The following is a 20,750-nucleotide window of genomic DNA, read 5'->3' on the forward strand; positions in this document are numbered from 1 at the left end:
TTTATGGACTGTAGGTGGGACATCTGGCGGCTCAGATAAACCTCGTGCCTTGTGCCTCGGCTTCCACCTTTCTTTTTATGACGCTGTGCGATGGGGGTCCACCAACCATGAAACGATTGGGTGTCCACGATCAGAACACAGATGAGTTTAATTGATCGTTGAGCTAATTGGTAGAGATCATCTAACAGGACTAAGACGTCGGCTGCCGTCGCTAGTGCCTGGCAAGTGGATAGTGGCGCATGGCTTGCAATGCGCCGGTGTGGCAACGCGGACGCGGACGATCGTGGGCAGGCGATGGCTGATCGCCGATGCATCGATCGTCAACAGCAAGCAGGCAGTGTTAACTCCGAACTAAACGTCTTTTTTCTGATCTCTACTGTGGAAGGTCGTGTGGCAGTCCAAAAACAAAAAAGTGAAAAGGCAAAACATAAATGGCCCATACACCTAGTGACTTAAGCCCACAAGAGGCCCTCGATCGTTTTCCTCACGGACGTTCAGCAGAAAAACGGACACAGTTTTTTATCTGACGATGGTGAGGCCGAGCCAATTTTGGATTAGGTTGGACGAAAAATTATTAGCGCTAGAAATTTTGTCTCGTTATATAGATTACCGTATGGAAAAAGTGAATATCAAAACAGGGTAAAGAAAAAAGCCCAAACGGTTTTTCCAATTTTTATATTTTTGTACAATACAAGAAGAAAGGGAAAGCCCAAATATGTCCAGGCTCAAGCTCAACTGCTCTACTAGCTTATCCTGATAAAAGGGTGACACTTTATAAAAAAAAGAAAAAAAAATCAAGTAACAGCATGTCGGTATCGCACAAGAAATCGAACCGACTCGAACCAAGATCCGGCCCAAATATACTAATCCGCCTCCCATGATCCCGTCGCTGCCTCCGTCCCACGAGTCGCGGGGTCTCTCGACTCGAACTCTCCCTCCTACCGTTCCGATCTAAACCCGCCGAAACCCTAACCCCCATGGCCGCCGCCATGGGCACCACCATCCTGACCCTCCCCGCACCGGAGGGCAACGGCGGCGGCGAAGACCAACAGCTGCAGCAGGCGCCGCCTCCCCCACCCGGCGCGAAGACGGACCGCAGGGCGACGGTGGCCACCCATGCGAACCCCATCGGCATCATCCACCCTCCGCCCGACATCCGCGTCATCATCGAGAAGACGGCTACCTTCGTCGCCAAGAACGGGCCCGAGTTCGAGCGCCGCATCATCTCCCACAACCAGGGCAACGCCAAATTCAACTTCCTCCAGCCCTCGGATCCCTACCACGGCTACTACCAGCACCGTGTTTCCGAGATATCCGCTGCGCCGCCCGGCTCGGATGCCCCCTCGGGCGCCGAGACTGACGGGCCTCCCGCCGAAGCGCCAGTGTCGGCCGCCGCCGCACCCGCAGATGGCGCCGCTGCGGACGCGAAGGCCGACCACTCGGCGCCCTTCCGCATGGCACCGCCGCCCAAGGTGCTGGTGCCACCCAAGGCGGAGCTGTACACGGTGCGGCTGCCCGAGGGTATCACAGGGGAGGAGCTGGACATCATCAAGCTGACCGCCCAGTTTGTGGCGCGGAACGGGAAGAACTTCCTGACGAGCCTGGCGCAGCGCGAGAGCAACAACATGCAGTTCCACTTCATCCGGCCCACGCACAGCATGTTCCCCTTCTTTACGGCGCTCACAGATGCCTACTCCAGGGTGCTGAGGCCGGCAGAGGGGGTGCCTGCACTGCTGAAAGAGCTGATGGAGGGGTCAAAGGACCTGACTACGGTTTTGGAGAGATGCCTGAACCGGCTGGAGTGGGATCGGTCGCAGGAGCAGGCACGGCAGCAGGCAGAGGATGAGATTGAGCAGGAACGGATGCAAATGTCAATGATAGACTGGCATGATTTTGTTGTTGTGGAGACCATTGAATTTGCGGATGATGAGTACGAGGGGCTTCCTGTGCCACTTACACTGGAGGAGTTGAAGCGCCAGAAGAGGATGGAGAACTTGGGAGAGGAGGAAGCGATGGATTTGGCTGAACCTGCTAAGGAGGTTGAGATGGACATGGATGAAGAGGAGATGCAACTTGTCGAGGAAGGAATGCGGGCAGCACAGCTTGAGGAGAATGATGGAGGAGCGCAAGTTAACGTGGCTGGTGATGACGACGCACCTATGAGGATTGTCAAGAACTACAAGAGGCCTGAGGAGAGGATTCCTGCGGAGAGAGACCCAACCAAGTTTGTTGTCTCTCCGATAACTGGGGAGCTCATTCCCATCAGCGAGATGGAGGAACACATGCGCATCTCACTCATTGACCCTAAGTACAAGGAGCAGAAAGAGAGGATGTTGGCCAAGATCAAGGAGACTACCCTTGCACCTGATGATGAAATTTCACGGAACATTGTTGGCCTTGCTCGTACTCGCCCTGATATTTTTGGGACCACTGAGGAGGAGGTGTCTAACGCCGTCAAGGCAGAAATCGAGAAGAAAAAGGATGAGCAGCCAAAGCAGGTTATTTGGGATGGTCATTCTGGTAGCATTGGTCGCACGGCTACTCATGCATTATCTCAGCCTCAGGGTGGCGAGGAACAGTTTGATGCTTCAAATGTTCCTGGTCCAGCTCCACTTGTCCGACCTGGCATGCCATTGCCCCGACCTCCTCAGCCACTTCCTCTTGTTAATGTTCCTCGTTTTATCGCTCCACCAGCACCATACTCTGTTCCACCCCCAGGTCCTCATATGCCTGGAGTTCCACAGATGATGCCTCACATGCATCTGCCTCCACAGCAGATACCTGGGCAGCCACCGATGGTTAGGATGCCAGGTCAAATGGTTCATATGCCGACCAACATTCCTCCGCCTCCTGGCCAAACTCAGTTTATGCCTGGTCCACCACGCACGTTTGCTATGCCCCCATCATCGCACATGCCAACCATGGTCAATCCCATTGGAATCCCTCAGCCTCCAGCACCGCCTCTGCCTCCACAGCCTCCTGCTGAAGAGCAACCGCCTCCACCTGATGAACCGGAACCTAAGAGGCCGAGAACAGATGATGCTTCTCTTATCCCAGCAGAGCAGTTCCTTGCTCAGCATCCGGTAATGGCTCTGGGAGTCCATTTTTCTTTAGTCTTTCTTCCTTACTTTTCAGTTTTCATGCTTCTATGTATTTTTGTTATGTGGCAAGCTAAGGGCGCGTTTAGTTGGCAAAAATTTTTGGTTTTGGCTACTGTAGCACTTTCGTTTGTATTTGGCAATTAGTGTCTAATTATGGACTAATTAGGTTCGAAAGTTTCGTCTCGCGATTTCTCACCCAACTGTGCAATTAGTTTTGTTTTTCGTCTACATTTAGTACTCCATCCATGTGCCGTAAGATTCGATGTGACACCTTGGGGGGAAAATTTTGGAATCTAAACAGGGCCTAATATAATCTGTTGCATGCAGGGTCCTGCTAGCATCTCTGTATCTGTACCCAACCTCGATGAAGGGAACTTGCGAGGCCAAGTTTTGCAGATTCCTGTTCAATCACTGTCAGACACAGTTGGTAGTCTGAAGGAGCAGATTGCTGGAGAGTTGCAGCTCCCTGCTAATAAGCAGAAGCTGAGTGTGAGGACTAGTTTCCTCAAAGACAACCTTACTCTTGCTTACTACAATGTGGGTCCTGGAGTGGTGATCAATCTAACACTGAGGGAGCGTGGTGGGAGAAAGAAATGAGTAAATGAGTCTTTTGGTTCTCAATGTAGTGGCAGGTTAAGCTTACAACTATACATCAGCAGCTGTCAGAGAGAACCTTTTTGCTGGATCTTGCTGCCGTACCTTTCATATTATTTTCTTTTGTATGCTAAGTGCAATCATTTGTGTTATGCGAGCGGCATACTTTCCTCTATATCTTGATACAGTTAAATGCTGAGGGGTTTTGCCTAGTATGTTACTTGAGGTTGCTACTGGATACCTGCCCTTATCGCGTTTCTTATAATCTGTACTTTTTAGCTTGTTTTTTTTAGCTGAAACGGTGTTTTTCTCTCTCAGTAAATTAGCTGGAACGGCTTATTTTTTCAGCAAAGTGATCGAGGCTAACACATTGTCAACACTGCTATTCTCTCTTGAATTCACTAACGACAGGTGCAAAAGCAACTCGGAATAGTTCTCTACTGAGTTCAAGAGTGCACTGCTGCCGCCGTCTTCACGCTACTGGCCCTGCTCCCCAAATCCAGGTCTCCACCGACCACCACTAGCCCCTTCCGCCTCCGCCGGTCCGCCCCCAGTGCCTCCACGTGGCACGAAACGCCATTCGCCTCAATGTATAGCATTGTAGCCTGCCACCATTCGGATCCAAAAGGCCACTACGCCCTCGCTAGCCTCTGACAGTGGGGCAAGTAGAGGAAAATCTCGAAACTTCAAAAATTGTAATCAACAACAACAACAACGTAACCTTTCAGTCCCAAGTAAGTTGTGGTAGGCTAATTATAAAAAAAATATAATGGCATGATAAAAAAAAACTCTTGATTTCACAATTGTTTCATGGAGCCTGGTACTTGGGTCTCAGTACGCAAGCGAGTCCTCTTCGTTCTGCGGGTTCTCAAGGGCAGTGACGTGATCCTTGAAACGAGCCGCGGCTTCCTCCCTCTCATCAAGCTTGCCGAGATGGTTGTATGCCATTGCCTTCAGATAGTACGCCTCTGCTGCCATCTCGTGGTACTGCATATGACACAGGATTTAGTGTATCTGATGTCACAAGCCTTTATGCAATTAGCACAGCGGCACAGCCGCACAGGATGTCAGTTTCTAAGCGCAACATCTAGCGAGTCAGACAAGGGGTAAAGAGCACAAGCTGGGTTCCTCAGCTCACCTCTAATGCTTGCAGGTCTTCAGTGGCTTGGTTCAGAGGATCCAGAACAGCTTCAGGATCTTCGAGAACTGCAATAATAAGACAGTAAAGGGAAGAAGTAACAAAAGAAAGAATCACGTCCATTGTTTCGGGAAGCGTTTAGCATCTAGGTGTATGTATCGAGCAGATCAATATGAGGTTATCCACATAATGGAACACGAGGTATTGAAAGTACCTGAGAATTTTGGATCGGATAAATGACACTTTGCTAAAATAATGTGAGCTCGAGTGCGTAGCTCAAGTCCACCATGACCAAGAATCATGGGAAGGCTCTGGTAGACAAGACTCAGTGCCTTCTTTGCATGGCTTGATCCAAGAGCCAGCCACAACTCAGCAAGAGTAAGTGTAGCTGAGGCTTCAAGCAGATCCAAGTTGAATGATTTGCAGAATGATTGGCTGGCTAACGCATAAGGAAGCGCAAGGACTGCATTGTCAGATTTCTGGGAGAATTAGAATTAAAAAAAGTGTTAGCTTGCTCTGTGCAGAATTGCAGTATTTTACCAGGTTCTCGTTTTAAAAAAATGATGACTTACTTTATGTATTTCAGCAAGTAATAAAAGAATACTTGCATTCTCAACCTGCATGTTGTACTTGTAGCACGTAGAGAAAAGAGAACTGGCCACAGCTGCGGCCTGTGTGAAAAAAAGTCAAGTGTCAAACAGATCTTATTCTGTCAGTTCATGTACTGGTATGATGGAGAGTGTACTCAGAATTAGCAAGGGCCTTGACCCCTGTAAAACCTAAGGGAAGGGGGAGATATCTTCCATGCAATGTGCTTGCAAGTTGCATATGTAAAAGGAAAATGCATTATTTCAATTTTTTTCTTAATGAATGGTAAACAAATAAGATGAAATGCATACTTCTTGTGTAAATATAAGCAAGGCAGTGCACAACCTGGCTAAACTGTTTGGCAGCAAGGAGAGTGCGGGCACGTCGTACACTAAATTCTGTCTTTAGCTCAATGTCTACTCCAGAAACAGAAGATGACAACACCCCAAACTCATCACAGATTTGTTGCGCGACTTTTAGATGCCCTCTAAGTAGATCAATTTTACACAAATAATAGCACATTAGATTATGGAAGCAAAACTGCAACCACAAAATGAAGTGTAGAAACAGTTTTGTACCGATGAAGTGCGCGCTCATGTAGAATCTGCATTCCTAGAAGCTGGATGTGCAAACTTGTTGAGGATGGGAACTTCTTTTCAGCAAGCTTTAGAGCACAGAATGCAGCTGCAGATCAATCACATAACAGAAGGCCATAAGAAAAGGTCAATAAATACAGAGCTCTTGGGACACTACACAGGCACACAGCCTGTGCGCTATGGCACATATGTGGTTGCATTATAGGAACTAACCTGAATATCCTTTGAACACCGCCAGTTGTTGAATTAGCTTCACATATGCTAGTGATAACTCTGAATGAACTGTAACAGAAAATACAATAGCATCACAAATCCAGGTTCACAAAGCATCAGAGTTTTCATTTAAAAAGTTAAAAACTGTGTGAAATAGTTAAAGAATAGTTGCAGCGTAATTATATAAAAAAGCAGTAAAGTTATTGAAAAGACACTAAATTTAGGTATTTAGCACATTCCCACCTTGCAGCGTCCGCAAAGCAGGTTGCATAAACCAGAGCATTCATCCGTACCATTGGAGCACTGTGAAGAGGGTTGACAAGATATGGAAATATTAATTTTCTTGAAATGGTACCAGTAGAGCTTAAACTCCACTTTAAGATATGATTCGATAAGGACATAAAACAACGATAAAAAGGCAGCTAAAAGAATTGCTGACAATTTGGCAGTAAACAAGACAGACATGAGGATAAGGGGGGTGCATTAAAGCAACAGAACACCAGGATCATAAAAGGTCTTGTTTTTATAGATGATAGAACTATAGAACAAACAGTGATGTACAGACCCTGTTGTTTCTAATATAAATAGACTTAAGACTGATAATTCCTGGTACCAGATAAAATATGAATCAACAGTCCCCACAATGAGTCGAGCGCTTTTAAATTGTTCATCAAGTATCTGCTCTTTCTTAGTTGCAAGACACTTGTTTGGAGCTTATCTAACCCACCCTTTTTCCATAATACAACACTGTAGAAGCAGGAAAATTCGGTATGACAAACCACTATGAAAACTGAACCCTGACATTCACAGAAAATAGATATGTACCTCCCATAGTGCTCCCAAGCGGTGGCTCTCAGCAAATATGCTGAGCCAGCTAATTGCAATATTGGTGCAGGTACTGGACTTGGTTGTGCATGATAATGGAAATTGTCGAAGTCATTAATATGTAATTTCTTGGTGTTCTTAGAACTTCTACGCCATGAATCAGAAGCGGCAGATAGATTCCTAAGCCACGAAGTGCTAAAACTACCATTATCATTTGAAGTAGATAGAACATCTGCTCCAAAGTCAGTCAACACACGGGAACCTAATCTTAAATTCTGCCAAAAAAGAAGCAAGAGAAACTATGAATACTTTAATATAGAAGCAAACTTATACAGCTGCTCTGAAGGATGAGCATAAAATGTTTTGGAGTAAATGCAGCATACCTTAATGACATCTGCAGGACATGTTCTAAGCTTTGTAGATGCATTAGGGCCAAAAGAGACTAGTGGCCTTTGGACATGCTGACAAACCAAGAAAAGGTTCATAAACAAGGATGCTCTGAGTTGAAGCACATGAGTCTGTTCTTAAGTCACATCTAGTCTTTTCAAGATCAAAGTGACAGATGCCATAGTAACAGTAATATAAATGCAATGATCACTGTGCATCATGTTCAAATGTTGACATAACTATGACAGGAGATCTGCATGGGAGGATAAGCAGAGAAATTTGAACATGACTAGGTAAAGAAATCTTCCTAAATCCTAATGTCAAACAGTAATAAATAGCAAATACTAGTAGCAGAATTTTTTTTCCCCTCAAGCACACAGCAGAGTTGTGTATCATTATACTAAGAAGAAAAAAGGATAGATATCATACCTTCAGATCAAATTTTGCCAGCGAAAGGTGATCAAAGGATAGTAAACTTGGAAGTTTCAATGCATCAGCTCTCTTGAGTGACCGCTTTAAAAGAACAAGTAACTGTTGCTGAATGGATAATGGCGTGCCCAGTCCAATATTGGTCCCAAGTGAATATGGAGAACTGATTATTCCAACTGTGTTTGAGATGCCTATCTTTGATAATAGATTGGAAATGGCTCCTAATACATAGGCAAGGCATGAATCATCATTATTCTGAAAAAACAAAATGCTAGAATCTGTTAACACAATTGAAGACCACCTGTTAATCTGTGTAAACATTTAATATTTTTGGGAAATAAAATACACTTTACTTTTGTTCAAAAATATGCACAAGATCTTATACCAAGTATCCCTAATTTTAGGGATCTCAACATTAGGAAAACTGGAATCTAATGAACCAAGGGGCTTGCACAAGAGGCAATTAGATTAAAAACTTATAGAGATCCATCAGGTCACCTTGGCAATTCCAGGTCCAGGAATCATACAGGTGGGAATATACATTTAAGTTAAGAAACGGATAGGACAAAACTGAAAACTCGATGACAAGGAATGTATTTTCAAAGTTATGCTACTATCACAACATGTTGGGGACAAGGAGTGTCAAATTTCTGGAAAACTGATGATATTTTATCATGCTATCAGGTGACATAATTTTATTTAAAGAAATTTGTTATGCAAATTTAAAAATAAACATGGAGATTAAAAATATAATTTTGTGAGGAAAAATCTGGCTGAACTATAGGAAAATCCAAAACACTCTGCCAGAATCATCTTAGCAATAGCAAAATTACGCCTTCCTCATAAACCATTAGTGGTTCAATACAAACTTAACTTCAAGTGTCATACAAATATTGGATGCAATCATATTTCAAAAAGATAACAAATCAGTAACTTACCATTTGAGAAACACGGACTGCTTCTGCAAATGCCTGGTAAAAAGCAACCAAGCAGAACATAAACAATGTGCAATGAAACAAGTAGGTCTAGAAAGTGATGGTCAAATAGTACAAAACAAGAAAACTAAATAAATTACACTACCTCTAGGGCTTTCTTAGGATGTCCAAAGTAACAATGCAAGTTGCCTAAGCATAGCAGAGCACTCTCATACTTTCCAACAACAATATCTTGCACCTGAGACACAGAACGACCAAAAAGTCCTTGCATCCCTGCACTGCATCAACCAGATAGAATAACCAAATAAGAACATGCTTAACAAGAGGTGCATATGTTTCCAACAAAAGTTCATACAAAACATGTCATTATGACAAACACTTAACTTGAAGAGAAAAATACTGGAGGATTTAGCTAGCAAGGCCACTAAAATGTTTAATATTATTGAGAAAAATGAACTAGTAGGAAATAAAAGAGTCACAATATCTAATGAATAGTCATGCGGTGGTTTCACCTCACACCTGTGCTTTCATGATCTAGCAGACTAGCACAAGGTCAGGCTGAATATCAGGACCCTGTAACTTATATTATCACAATTTACACTAATACAGAAAGTAACAGAGATTGAGGTAAATAGAAAGAGCAACATTCTTAAATGCAAACAGAAAGGCCATGTAGTACATTAAAACACTTCCTTAATTTGGTACCTATAACTGGCATACTTGTACATAACTACAGTGAACATGGTTAAAATATGAGACATACTCCATCATACAGTAAGGGCAGTGCAGCTGACCTGTAATCAAAGTAGCGGTGAAGATTATCCAGTGAAGCAACATAGTCATCATGGCAAAGGGCATTCAAGTACTGCAAGAATTGGACCTGGCAAGCAAATCATGGATACAAAAATTCACATGATTAGGAAACATTCATAGTTCCCCAAAGTCTCCTAGAAAATTTAAGGTGTATTCACTGTGCCATAACTTACACGATGAAGCTCCGGAGCTAATGTTTGAAGCTGTGTCATAGTGGCATTAAACGAATTCAAAGGCACTGAGCCGGGATCCCTGTAATAATACAGTTGTCACTAAAGAGTATGTTTTATCTTTCATGTCCTTTTAAAGGAGTAGAACAAGTTTGTGGCAGTATTAGTTATTAATGACTAAATGTAGGAACAGATACTCACTTCTCAAGAATATCGGCTTGTTGGTTAAGATATGCCTCTAATTGCCACCTTGATCTCAGACAGGTTGGGTTGTCATCCGCTTTAAAAATATTAGCTAGCATAGAAAAAAGGAAATGCAAATATAACTGTCAACCAAAAAAATCTTTGATGCCCAGATAAAACCAAAATAACTCTACACAGTGATATTACATACAGTACAGAAAAGCTGATTTATAAAGCAAAAAACCATTACCCTAATCTATTTGGTGCTCGAATCAGCCTCCTTTGCAAAATAAAAGGTATGGTTGCCCAAAAATTCCCTCCCTCAGAATCCATAATATGTAGGAACTTTCAGAACTCAGTATGCCCTAATGTATTTAGTAATACATACCGATTGACTAGCATGAGTAAAAAACGAAAGATCAAAATTGTACAAAAAACATATAAGCTGCAAATGCTCCACTTCTTCAGCAGTACAATGGTATTTGAGAGAGAAACATGGCACTGGCAGTGAGTGATGTAGACCAAACAATGGCAGTGAATGCTGTAGGCCAAACAATTATATAATTATGACATAAAAGTAAGATGGAACAGTAATGCAGCTAGATGCAAGGCAAACTGTCTGTGCTAGCCTGCAATTCTCCAGTGTCTCATGCCAAAGTTGTAACAAATCAGGAGGTAATCTCGTCAAGCTTGGAATCAAAATAAAATACTTGAAACAGATACCGTTTCTTAGAATCGGTACAAATTCAGGCAGTGGATAGCCCTTCCCAAGATCCATATTACAGCCCAAAAAAGGAAGAAACTAACTAGATGTCAGGAAAAAAACTGAGATAAATAGTCCATCCAGGTTGTGACCATCACTTTTCTTTTCATTCTGGAGTTTGACCAGAATTTTTTTTTGTGCTTCATACCATTTCTTTTTTGGCATATTTAATACTTCCATCAAAATCAAAGCAGCAAACATGGCAGGGTTCAGGTATACCATCATCAAAATCATAGGTTGACGTTGGTGCACGAGTTAGAGCTGAAGAACTCTCCCCCATATGACGCTCAGAGGCATAACCCTGATGAAATTTGTCAAATATACCAACTTGAGAATCTATGTCTGCATCCATCAAGTTGCCCATTTCACTATTGAAGCCCTCATCTTCTGCCAAGTCATATGAAGCATCAGTGGAGTTACAGTACATGACAAGATCTGCCAACAGATGGCATACACCCTACACAAATTTTCAGTGAACAACATCAGCATCTTAAATAAGAAAAAGGGACCAACACATGATGAAAAGATCATCGTAAATGCCTTTTACTACTCTTAGCACCTCAAAGGTCATTGAGTTGAAGGCAAGTATGCAGCAACGAAGAAAAACTCCAAGTTGACTATTCGGATCCAAAAATACGTCTTCTGCACTCGCACCCTCTGGTGCAGTGAGCACACCTGGCAAAAAACAAATATCATTCCAGAGCAAGCTGTCAATTTGAATGCATCTCTATGATGGAAACATAAATAAGTAAAAAACATCCATCCATCGCCACATCATGTGAACCTCACCTCGTAGCTTATCAAAAAAGTTGAACAAGTCATCAGGTGAGTTGAGCGCTGACAGAGAACTTGTCAGCTGCTCGCAGAACCAACCATTAGCCAAATTATCCACTGCCTTCAGCTGCCTCAAAAATTCTTCAAGTGGAGGCTCCAGAAAATCCTCGCATGACTACAAAATTACTGAGTTAAGAGGACCTGTGTACCTACCACATTATCAAGTGCAACATTGACTGACTGTGCACGCTGTGACGACCATCTATACATAACCAGACATCACATCACTGTTTTGATTATTTTGCTTGAGCCTAAAGGTAGAGGGTTGAGCACAAGTGCAGATGCTACGGGGGGAAACAAAATCATGGGACCAATGCCTAAATCCTCGAGACCCTAATGCCCCAATCCAAAGCGTTCACTCCACATCTCCAAATACAGGTACCGTACCAAGCACAGGGGAGACCAGGCATAACAAGCAGCAGCATCTCGATTTTCGAGGGGGGGCAAGGAAGCAAGCGCGCGAGGACGTACCCGGGTGAGCGTGAACAGGAAGAGTCCGAGGCGGTTGTGGTGGGCGAGGGACTCGAAGGGGAAGGGCGGCACGACGTCGCCCCCGGCCTGCGCCGGCGGCGCGAAGACCTGCACGAGCTGGCACACCGCCATCTTGTGCGGCGTCAGCTCCAGGAGCGCCCTTCCTGTGCCGCCCCCGGACGCCGCGTCCGCCGCGCCGCCGCTGACACCCGCAAACAAGCTCATGGCGCCGCCCGCCGCCGCCGAAGACGAGGGTTTTGAATTTTTCCTCTCTTTTTTCGCGTCTTGTCTCGGCTCGGAATGAAGTGAAGCGGGCTGTGGGCGGGCGCGCCTAGTGCTGCTTCACGCGCTGCGCTGCCAAAGAGAAAATGGTGATTCTGCCGTTACGAAAACTAGGCTTCGCAATTTTGCCGTCCCGCAAATGAGATTCATCCGTTTATCATTCTCAAACGATATACACCTGCAAATATGCCCTGTGGAGGATTTGTTACCAAATTAATTTTTTTTTACCATGGCAAACTTGCCTACCCGTTTTGCCCCTCCCTGATGCATCACGGAGGCCTTCTCTTCATTCACGGGAGACTCACGGTCGTTCCGCACGGGATACAGACGACGCCGCCAGGTCAAGCGAGGGAGAGAGGGAACGGATCCCCGCCGCCGCCAGCACCGCCGCCTCCGACGCCGCCGCCGACGGTCGACTGCAGGGCACCTCCTGGGTTTCCCCGAAGCCAGCTAGGCGTCCCGGCTCTGCCGGCCGACGCCGGTGCTGCTCCAAGTGGTGGATGGAGAACTGGCCAGATCTCTTCCAAGGGTACGTATTCTTGCTTTGCTGGTAATCTAAGTGTGCCCAAGCGTGTAGATGAGACTCGACAAGTGTAGATGTGGTGGTAATTTAACTGTGCCACCTTTTTATTTCTTTACTAGGCTCGATGGGGAGCCTGACCTTAGCTTAGCACTGGTAGAACCTCCTGCACAGCAAATGCAGCCACCTCTTGTTGATTGGGATAGCCTACGCATCGAGGACAATCGAGATGAAGAGGGAAGAATTGAGATTGTTGATGATGAGGTGATGTATGAGCTGTTGGGGTTTAGGGCTGACGATGAGGAGGCCGATAAGGCAAGAAAGGCAGCCAATAAAGCTAGCAGTCAACAGAACGCCGATACTTGTCAGAGGACTGAAGAAATTGATACAACTGGGGCAGTCATTGAAGTTGATGACTATTTACCAGAGGAGAGGACTGTGGTGCACGATCCAAATCGGCCCAATATGGATCTTGGCACAGTTTATTCTAACATGAAGGAGTTTAGATTGGCGGTGAGACAATTTGTTATAAATAAAGAGTTTGAACTACGCGTTGTCAAAACAGATCCTGAAAGATATATTGGAGGTTGCAAGGGGGGAGAAGATTGTCCTTGGCATCTTGTTGGGCGTAGACAGCCTGATGGGTGCACCGTTATGGTACTAACTTTCATTTTGCGTTCCATTAATTTTTTTTCCCTTCAATAATTTTAAGGCTGCCAATGTTTTTTGCCCTTCTATATTAGTTGCCTTGACTAATTTTTTTGTTGTTGCAGGTGACAGTGGTTGTTGATAAGCATACATGTGAATCAAGTGCTAGGAGGAAGACTACCACACCAACCAGTGCTTGGGTTGCTTCAAAGGCAATACATCACCTTAGGAAGAAAACAGCTATGGGCCCTAAGGAACTGCAAAAAACTTTACAGGATGACCACAAGTGTATAATTCATTATGATACTATTTGTAGAGGTAGGCAAATTGCTTTAAGAGAATTGTATGGCAAATGGGAAGAGAGCTTTCAGCTGCTATTCAATTGGAGGGCAGAGGTCCTGAAGAGGTGTCCAAGTAGTGTTATTGAGATTGGCATCAAGGAGGTAGATGGCAATTTCTATTTCCATAGATTTTTTTGTGCATTGAAACCTTGCATTGAAGGTTTTTTAGAAGGATGCAGGACATACCTTAGCATAGACTCTACTGCACTTAATGGTAGATGGAATGGTCATTTAGCTGCAAGCTTGTGGTATAGATGGTCACAACTGGATGTACCCAGTTGCTTTTGGGTTCATTGATGGTGAGACAACAGATAACTGGACTTGGTTTATGACTCAGTTGCACAAGGCCATAGGAGATCTTACTGTTTTAGCTATTTCGTCAGATGTGTGCAAAGGTCTAGAAAATGCAGTTAAGAATGTGTTTCCGTAGGCTGAACATAGGGAGTGCTTTAGACATCTAATGAACAATTTCATTAAAAGATTTGGTGGTGATGTGTTCTCTAAGATGTATCCTGCAGCTATAGCTTATAGAGAATCAGTTTTCAATTATTTTTACAAGTCAGTCATTGATGCTAGTCCTCAAGTGTTGGTTTGGATGGAGGCTCACCATTACAAGCTTTGGATGAGATCGGGCTTCAATCCTGAGATTAAATGTGATTATATCACTAATAACCTTGCTGAAGTGTTCAACAATTGGATCAGAGGACTGGAAAGACCTTCCTGTTGTTGAGCTTGCAGACAAACTCAGAGAGATGATTATGGTGCTATGGGCGAAAAAGGAGAAAAATTTTAGAAAGGCTTACTGGAAAGATCCTTCCAGCAGTGATACAACAGTTGAAAGCCAGAACTAGAGGACTTAGGCACTTGACTGTTATAGATGGTGGAAGTGTTGCAGCTGAAATTTGGGACACCACAAACACTCGCGGTAGACATGTTGTTAAGTCTTCTCTACATGAGTGCACCTGTCTTGAGTGGCAGCATACTGGTAAGCCTTGCCAGCATGCTTTGGCTTTGATTACAAGTGTACAGTCTAGTAATGTACATATGGAGGACTTTGTGCATGAGTATTACTCTGTTGAGAGGTTCAGAGCAGCTTATAAGAGACTTATAGAGCCATTGCCTTGATAGAACACAGTGGCCAGATGTTGATTTGCCTTTTGGGGTTAGGGCACCACTTGACAAGAGGACTGAATGGACGGTACAGAAAACTTAAGATCAAAAGCTTCCTTGAAGGTGGTGGTAGCAAAGGAAAGAAGGCAGCCAAGGAAGCAGCAAATGAGGCAGATAAACAAGCTGCAAATGAGGTAGAAAAGGGCAAGAAAAAAATAATTAGAGGCAAAAGAAAGTGCAAGGGATGTAGGAGAATTAGGCCATGGTGAAACAAGCTACAAATGCCATCTTAATGGGACTAAGAAAAGGTAAGACCCAACTATATGTACTTGCTGCCATGACTTGTTTTGCTAACTAAATTAAATACTTTTTTGTCCAAACTTGCAGGAAAAGAAAGCCAAGAAAAAATACAACAAAGTATGGTGAGAATGCAAAACTCCCAACAAAGAGAGTAAAGAAGGGAGAGAAATCTCAGGATACTGCTACTGAACCAGCAGCCCCAAATGCTTTCCAAGACCAAGAAATCGCACCACCAGCCCCAGATGATTTGCATGCTTTAGAAATTGAAGTACCGGCCCCAGATGCTTCTCTCCATGACCAAGAAATGCCTACACCAGCCCCAAATACACTCACCAGCCCCACAAAGCTCACAAGGGACCAGATCATATAGAATAGCCCCAATAGGGTTACAAGAGGGTATGCTACACATTAATTCTCATTCTTTTATACTTGTATACTGCTTTCATATAAGTGACTCATAGTGCTACTTTTATTGCAGCCAACTGCAAAACCTGCTAGCTAGGTGTCTCACCAGACAAGACAGTGCAAAAGAGGAGCCCACCAAAAAAACTCAAGCCAAGAAAACTGAAAACCAATTGAAGGTTTCGGTCTGGAATGTTATGTCCATCATGAAATTGTAACTTAAATTATATCTGGACATGTATCTCCATCATGAGAATGGAGATCTCTATGAAAACGTATCTCTGGACATGTATCTATGTATCTGGACCTTATTTAATTTATTTGGACCTATGTTATTAGTAACTTAAATGCTACCTATCTTGAATTTATCTGGACATGTACTTTGCTGGAATGTTATTGTGATCATGAAATTGTGTCAAAATTCTGTCCAAATTCTATTGAAATTCTGTCCAAATTCAAGCAAAATTGTGTCAAAATTCTGGATAAAACAAGTCAAAAATACAGGTTGATTCCAGAAAAACATCTTCATTTCATAGGACTTAGATGTCATTACAACACATTCTACAAATCAGTTACTAAACAGACCACCACCAGGAGTCGTACCCCACACTTCTAGAACACAGTTACTAAACAACTTCACTTGCTAATAAGCACTACCACACCTAAAAGAACTAGGACTGCAATTAGTAAACACAACACCACCAACAGCTGCACCAGAACGATAAGCTTGTCCATCTTGAGATCCATCCTCTCTTCCTCGTAAATCCTGCAATTAGGCTTCATTTCGACCAAGGCTTTAGTTTCACCATGACCTTCGTATGCTACTGCAGCTTGCATTTCTTCTTTTCGTTTCTTTTCCATGTCTTCTTTAATCTTCTTTGCAACTACTTTCTTGTAAGCATCAATCCACCTAAAGAATGGACATTTCTTCACTGCCTATGGAAATGACAATACATAACACAAACTATTTATCCAAATCTTGACATAGTACCTTGTTCATCCATTTCTATATGACAAAAACAGATCATTATATACTCACAAATTCATCGTAGTTTACGCATTTAAAGAAAATTTTGCCATTGTTCTTCCAGGATTTGCATTCCACTACTTTATCACCACATTCTAGGCATGGAATGAGGGGGATCCCGCTAGGGCCAAGTGGATACAGAGAAAGGGCAGCTGTTGGGATGAACGACGAACTAGACGAAGCCTCACCCATATCTGGCGTCGGGGCAGCGGCGACGTCCTGGAGCGGACGCGTCGGGGCAGCGGTGGCGTCCTGGCGCGGACGCGTCGGGGTGGCAGCAGCGGCCTGGCAGCGGACAGCGGCGGCGGCCTAGCGCGGAGGCCGTGGCTGGGAAGGAAAGGGCCGAGGAGGTGGGCTGCTGTCGGCCGTCGGCGGCATCGGCGGCGGTGGAGCAGTTCCCTCTGTTCGTCTTCGTCTCGTCTCTCTCCCGTTCTCTCCGTGCTCTCTCTCCCGTGAAGATACGGTGAATGAAAAGGAATGAAGGGATAAGGCTCAGGGGCAAAACGGGAAGAAAAAGATGTCGCAGCAAAAAAAAATTAATTTGGCAACAAATCCTCCACAGGGCATATTTGCGGGTGTGTATCGTTTGAGAATGGCAAACGGGCGAATCCCAATTGCGGGATGACAAAATTGCGAAGCCCTAGTTTTCGTAATGGCAGAATCACCATTTTCTCGCTGCCAAATGGGCTACATAAAAAATTCAAAACAGCTTCACGGAATTTTTGAAATTCACGCTAAGAGCAACTCAGAGATTTTGGTGACAGAATACCCTCTAGCAGCTTCTTTAGTGGCTGTTTGGTAGGGCTCTCGGAGAGGCTCCGGCTAAGCTCTGCCAAACGCGGCTGCCAGAAATGGCTTTACCGAAAGAGCCATCGATAGGGCCGGAGCCCTTTTGCACTAGAGAGAAGGAGCTACGATTCCAGGCTTCTCGCGGCTCCGCCTGACTGCCAGGGAAGCAAATACATTGGTGCCCTCGAGTCCTCGACCCCTCGCTCGGTTAGGTAGAGGTGACGCTGACGCCGGCGCGGTGTTTCACCGAAGCATGCGGGCGGTGACGCGGGCACTTGAGCTGTGCGGGCAGAGCGACAGCGTGGGAGAGCGGCGGCGTGGGAGAGCGCGAGTGCGGTGTGGGAGACAGCGAGCGCAGCACGCGGCGGCGGCGGCGGCTTGTGCGAGCGGATTGGAGATGTGTTTTTTTCCTGAGTGGAAGATGCGGTTATGTTAGAAAAAGGAGAGGGTGGGCAGTGGGCCTGAAGGCCGTACGGGCCTTGGCCCAAAAAGTTACGTGATTTTACCTCGTTTCTTGCTTAAACAATCCTTCATATATGATTTATTACTTGATCATGGCCAAATTATGATTTAATCGGTGCAAGATGATCAATTACTATGTAATTACTATATATGAACTGCCATCCTATCGTATAGTACTCTTATAAAGCAAAAACCCATTAAAGAATTATCTCATTCCATAGCGCTCCACGTCATCGTTTCATATGATCCATCCGATCATACTCAGGAATCAAATACATCCCTTAAGGGCAGTCCCAATGAAAGAAACTAGTAGTTTGTATAACATAGGATACCGCACCAAAAAAAGTACTGCTTTCTAACCCATGGTTTCTATGAGTAATAATTATTTTCTCTTTCTCTCTCCCAACTCTATCTTCTTCCTCCAATGGAAGTGCGACACGAGCTCCCTAGAAACTGGTAGTTTCCCCAATGGCGATTTCATGGTTTCTGGTGACATTGGGTTAAGAGTAGACCTGATTTCTTCTGTCGTGAAGAACATTTCTATATTTTTGTTCTCTTTCTCATTAATTACGTTGCCATGGTCACGTTTTGCCTACGTGGCAAGTCATTTAATGATGATAGAAACCATCACAATGCCCATTAGCACTTACCCTAGGGCAGTCCAATGAAGAAACTAGTATTTCTATAACATAGTATAGCCCGCACCAAAAAGTACTGCTTTCCAACACATGGTTTCTATGAGTAATAAATATTTCTCGTTCTCTCTCCAACTCTATCTTTTCCTCCAAAGTGAGTGCGACACGACTCCCTAGAAACTGGTGGTTTCTCCCCAATGGCGATTTCATGGTTTCTTAGTGCATTGGGTCAAGAGTAGACCTGGTTTCTTCATGAAGAAACCATTTCTATGATTTTTGCTCTCTTTCTTCATTAATTGCGTTGCCACGTCAGCGTTTTGCCTACATGGCAAATCATTTAATGAGAATAGAAACCATCATCAATGCACCATTGGGACTGCCCTAATCATCCACCATCTGGACCACTGTTCAATAGGGGACGAAAAAAAACCCACAACAATTAATGGCATCCACCTCCACCTGCACCTCCGTATTCTCACCTGGCTTTCAATAGAAGATGGAAAAAAGAAGCCGCATCAATTTACACACGCAGAGTTTAGACTTTAATTAATTTAAATGTTTCCGTGCAGTTTTACTTTACTTTCAGAGTTATGCTAATACATCAATATTATATCATGTTCCTGCACTACCGACATCATACACTCCTAATTCTCAGTTGTTAACGATCAAATCCATCTGTATTCCTTCGTGATACCCGTAGCAACACGTGGGAATCCTTCTAGTTATCTATACAATCAAGTAGTAATATTATAATAAGTAGGGGTACTATAGACATTTAACATCTTTCTTACATTAAAAAGAACACGAGAAGCTGTTTTGCTAAACATCTTTTAAAACGGCCTCAGCTCCTTCGAAGAAGCCATTTCTTCACATGAGCCGGAGCCGGAGCTGATTTTGAAAGAGCCACAACCCTGCCAAACAGGCCCTTAATATAATCATCTCCTATTCTGGATTTCTCGCTAGCCAAAGGTAAAAAACGAGAATGACTCTCTATGCACACTGATATAGAAAAAACTATTAGAGAGTGAGAAAATATAGAAAGCGATTTTTATTCAAATAGCTCTTCAAATAATGATTTAGAGAGTGAATTTTACAAAGACTCTTAGAGATGCTCTAAGGTTTATGTTATCTCCCTATTTGGTTCCGACTAAGGCCTCCTTTGAAACGCATGGTGGAAAAACCATAGGAACAGAAAAAACTTAGTATTCACTATGGCATGCATACGTGTGGAATCTTGTGGGAATGAGAAACGTAGGAAAGAAGAAGAGATGCCCTTTGGCAAGCTGTGGTAAAAAAATATGAATGTGAGTTGGACACACAAGATGTGTGCTGTCAGGATAAAAAATTGAGCCCTCTGTAGACCGCAATATTCGAACATATATATGGTAAAAAATTGTTTCATTACTAAGACAAGTGGGTCCATTGAAAAGAAGAAAAGATTAGAATATAATAGTTGCTGGAGAAGGCTTTCTCGTTCTTTGTGCATAGGTTTTTTAGCAAGAGGTGTAAGTGGATGTTAAAATTCCTATGGAATCGATAGGCGGAATCGATATTGCACAAGGTAGATTTTTCATGGAATGCAAACCACTAGTGATTAGCGCGCCCTTGCGCGCAAAGTGGCACAAAATACGTACAATAGTCAACATGGTTCCCAAGGTAAGATGCCAAAGTGTAGCATACGATACGTAGATAATACATAAATGTTCTGAGACAGCGATATCATGGAGGGCATAACCGCTGAAGGACTATGGTCTACTGTCCATAGCGAAGGTGCCAGCTCCGATCCGACTCCCTTGCGCGCAGCCGGCACCACATTTTTTTTTATAGAAGTACAATTGATTATAAATAACGACATATATGAAACAAAAGTATAAAGTATATCCTAGATGTTTGAAGATTACAAACTTAACACATATTAATAACACTGGTCATAAGATAGCTGACATAACCTAAAACACATATAGGACAACTGGAATCTAATCTATATTTAAAGATATCAATTGATCAATATCACTGACATTGTTGCTGAACCACTTCATGCAAGGAACATTATAATTCCTTTATCACCAAAAAAAATTATTGATACATCCATCATAGAGAGCATTCTGCAACCAAGGAAATTGTCTTATAGGCGTCTATATTGACTAATCCAACATCCTTGCAAGAAGCATGCAATTAGATTTTTAGCGCGTTC

The 20,750-nt window shown here is 43.7% G+C and overlaps 2 protein-coding genes and 1 pseudogene across 2 annotated transcripts; 2 read left to right on the top strand and 1 right to left on the bottom strand.

Moving 5' to 3' along the window:
* The first annotated feature begins 854 nt into the window (after positions 1-854).
* Positions 855-3,933, top strand: LOC136455908 (probable splicing factor 3A subunit 1). The gene is made up of 2 exons (XM_066455632.1): positions 855-3,083; positions 3,429-3,933. The coding sequence occupies exons 1-2, from the start codon at positions 978-980 to the stop codon at positions 3,696-3,698; spliced, it is 2,376 nt and encodes a 791-aa protein (XP_066311729.1). The 5' UTR covers positions 855-977; the 3' UTR covers positions 3,699-3,933.
* Positions 3,934-4,363: 430 nt separating this feature from the next.
* LOC136455909 (anaphase-promoting complex subunit 5) lies at positions 4,364-12,411 on the bottom strand. The gene is made up of 20 exons (XM_066455633.1): positions 12,041-12,411; positions 11,525-11,684; positions 11,295-11,410; positions 10,955-11,192; positions 9,991-10,084; positions 9,793-9,871; positions 9,601-9,686; positions 8,952-9,084; positions 8,810-8,842; positions 7,872-8,126; positions 7,439-7,516; positions 7,056-7,330; positions 6,466-6,533; positions 6,231-6,299; positions 6,000-6,105; positions 5,767-5,908; positions 5,406-5,504; positions 5,048-5,312; positions 4,834-4,901; positions 4,364-4,682 (listed from the first exon to the last, which is right to left on the bottom strand). The coding sequence occupies exons 1-20, from the start codon at positions 12,263-12,265 to the stop codon at positions 4,527-4,529; spliced, it is 2,745 nt and encodes a 914-aa protein (XP_066311730.1). The 5' UTR covers positions 12,266-12,411; the 3' UTR covers positions 4,364-4,526.
* A 1,016-nt stretch (positions 12,412-13,427) lies between these two features.
* On the top strand, positions 13,428-15,820 carry LOC136458042 (uncharacterized; annotated as a pseudogene).
* Positions 15,821-20,750: the final 4,930 nt, after the last annotated feature.

This window comes from Miscanthus floridulus, chromosome 6, assembly GCF_019320115.1.
Source record: "Miscanthus floridulus cultivar M001 chromosome 6, ASM1932011v1, whole genome shotgun sequence".
NCBI lineage: Eukaryota > Viridiplantae > Streptophyta > Magnoliopsida > Poales > Poaceae > Miscanthus > Miscanthus floridulus.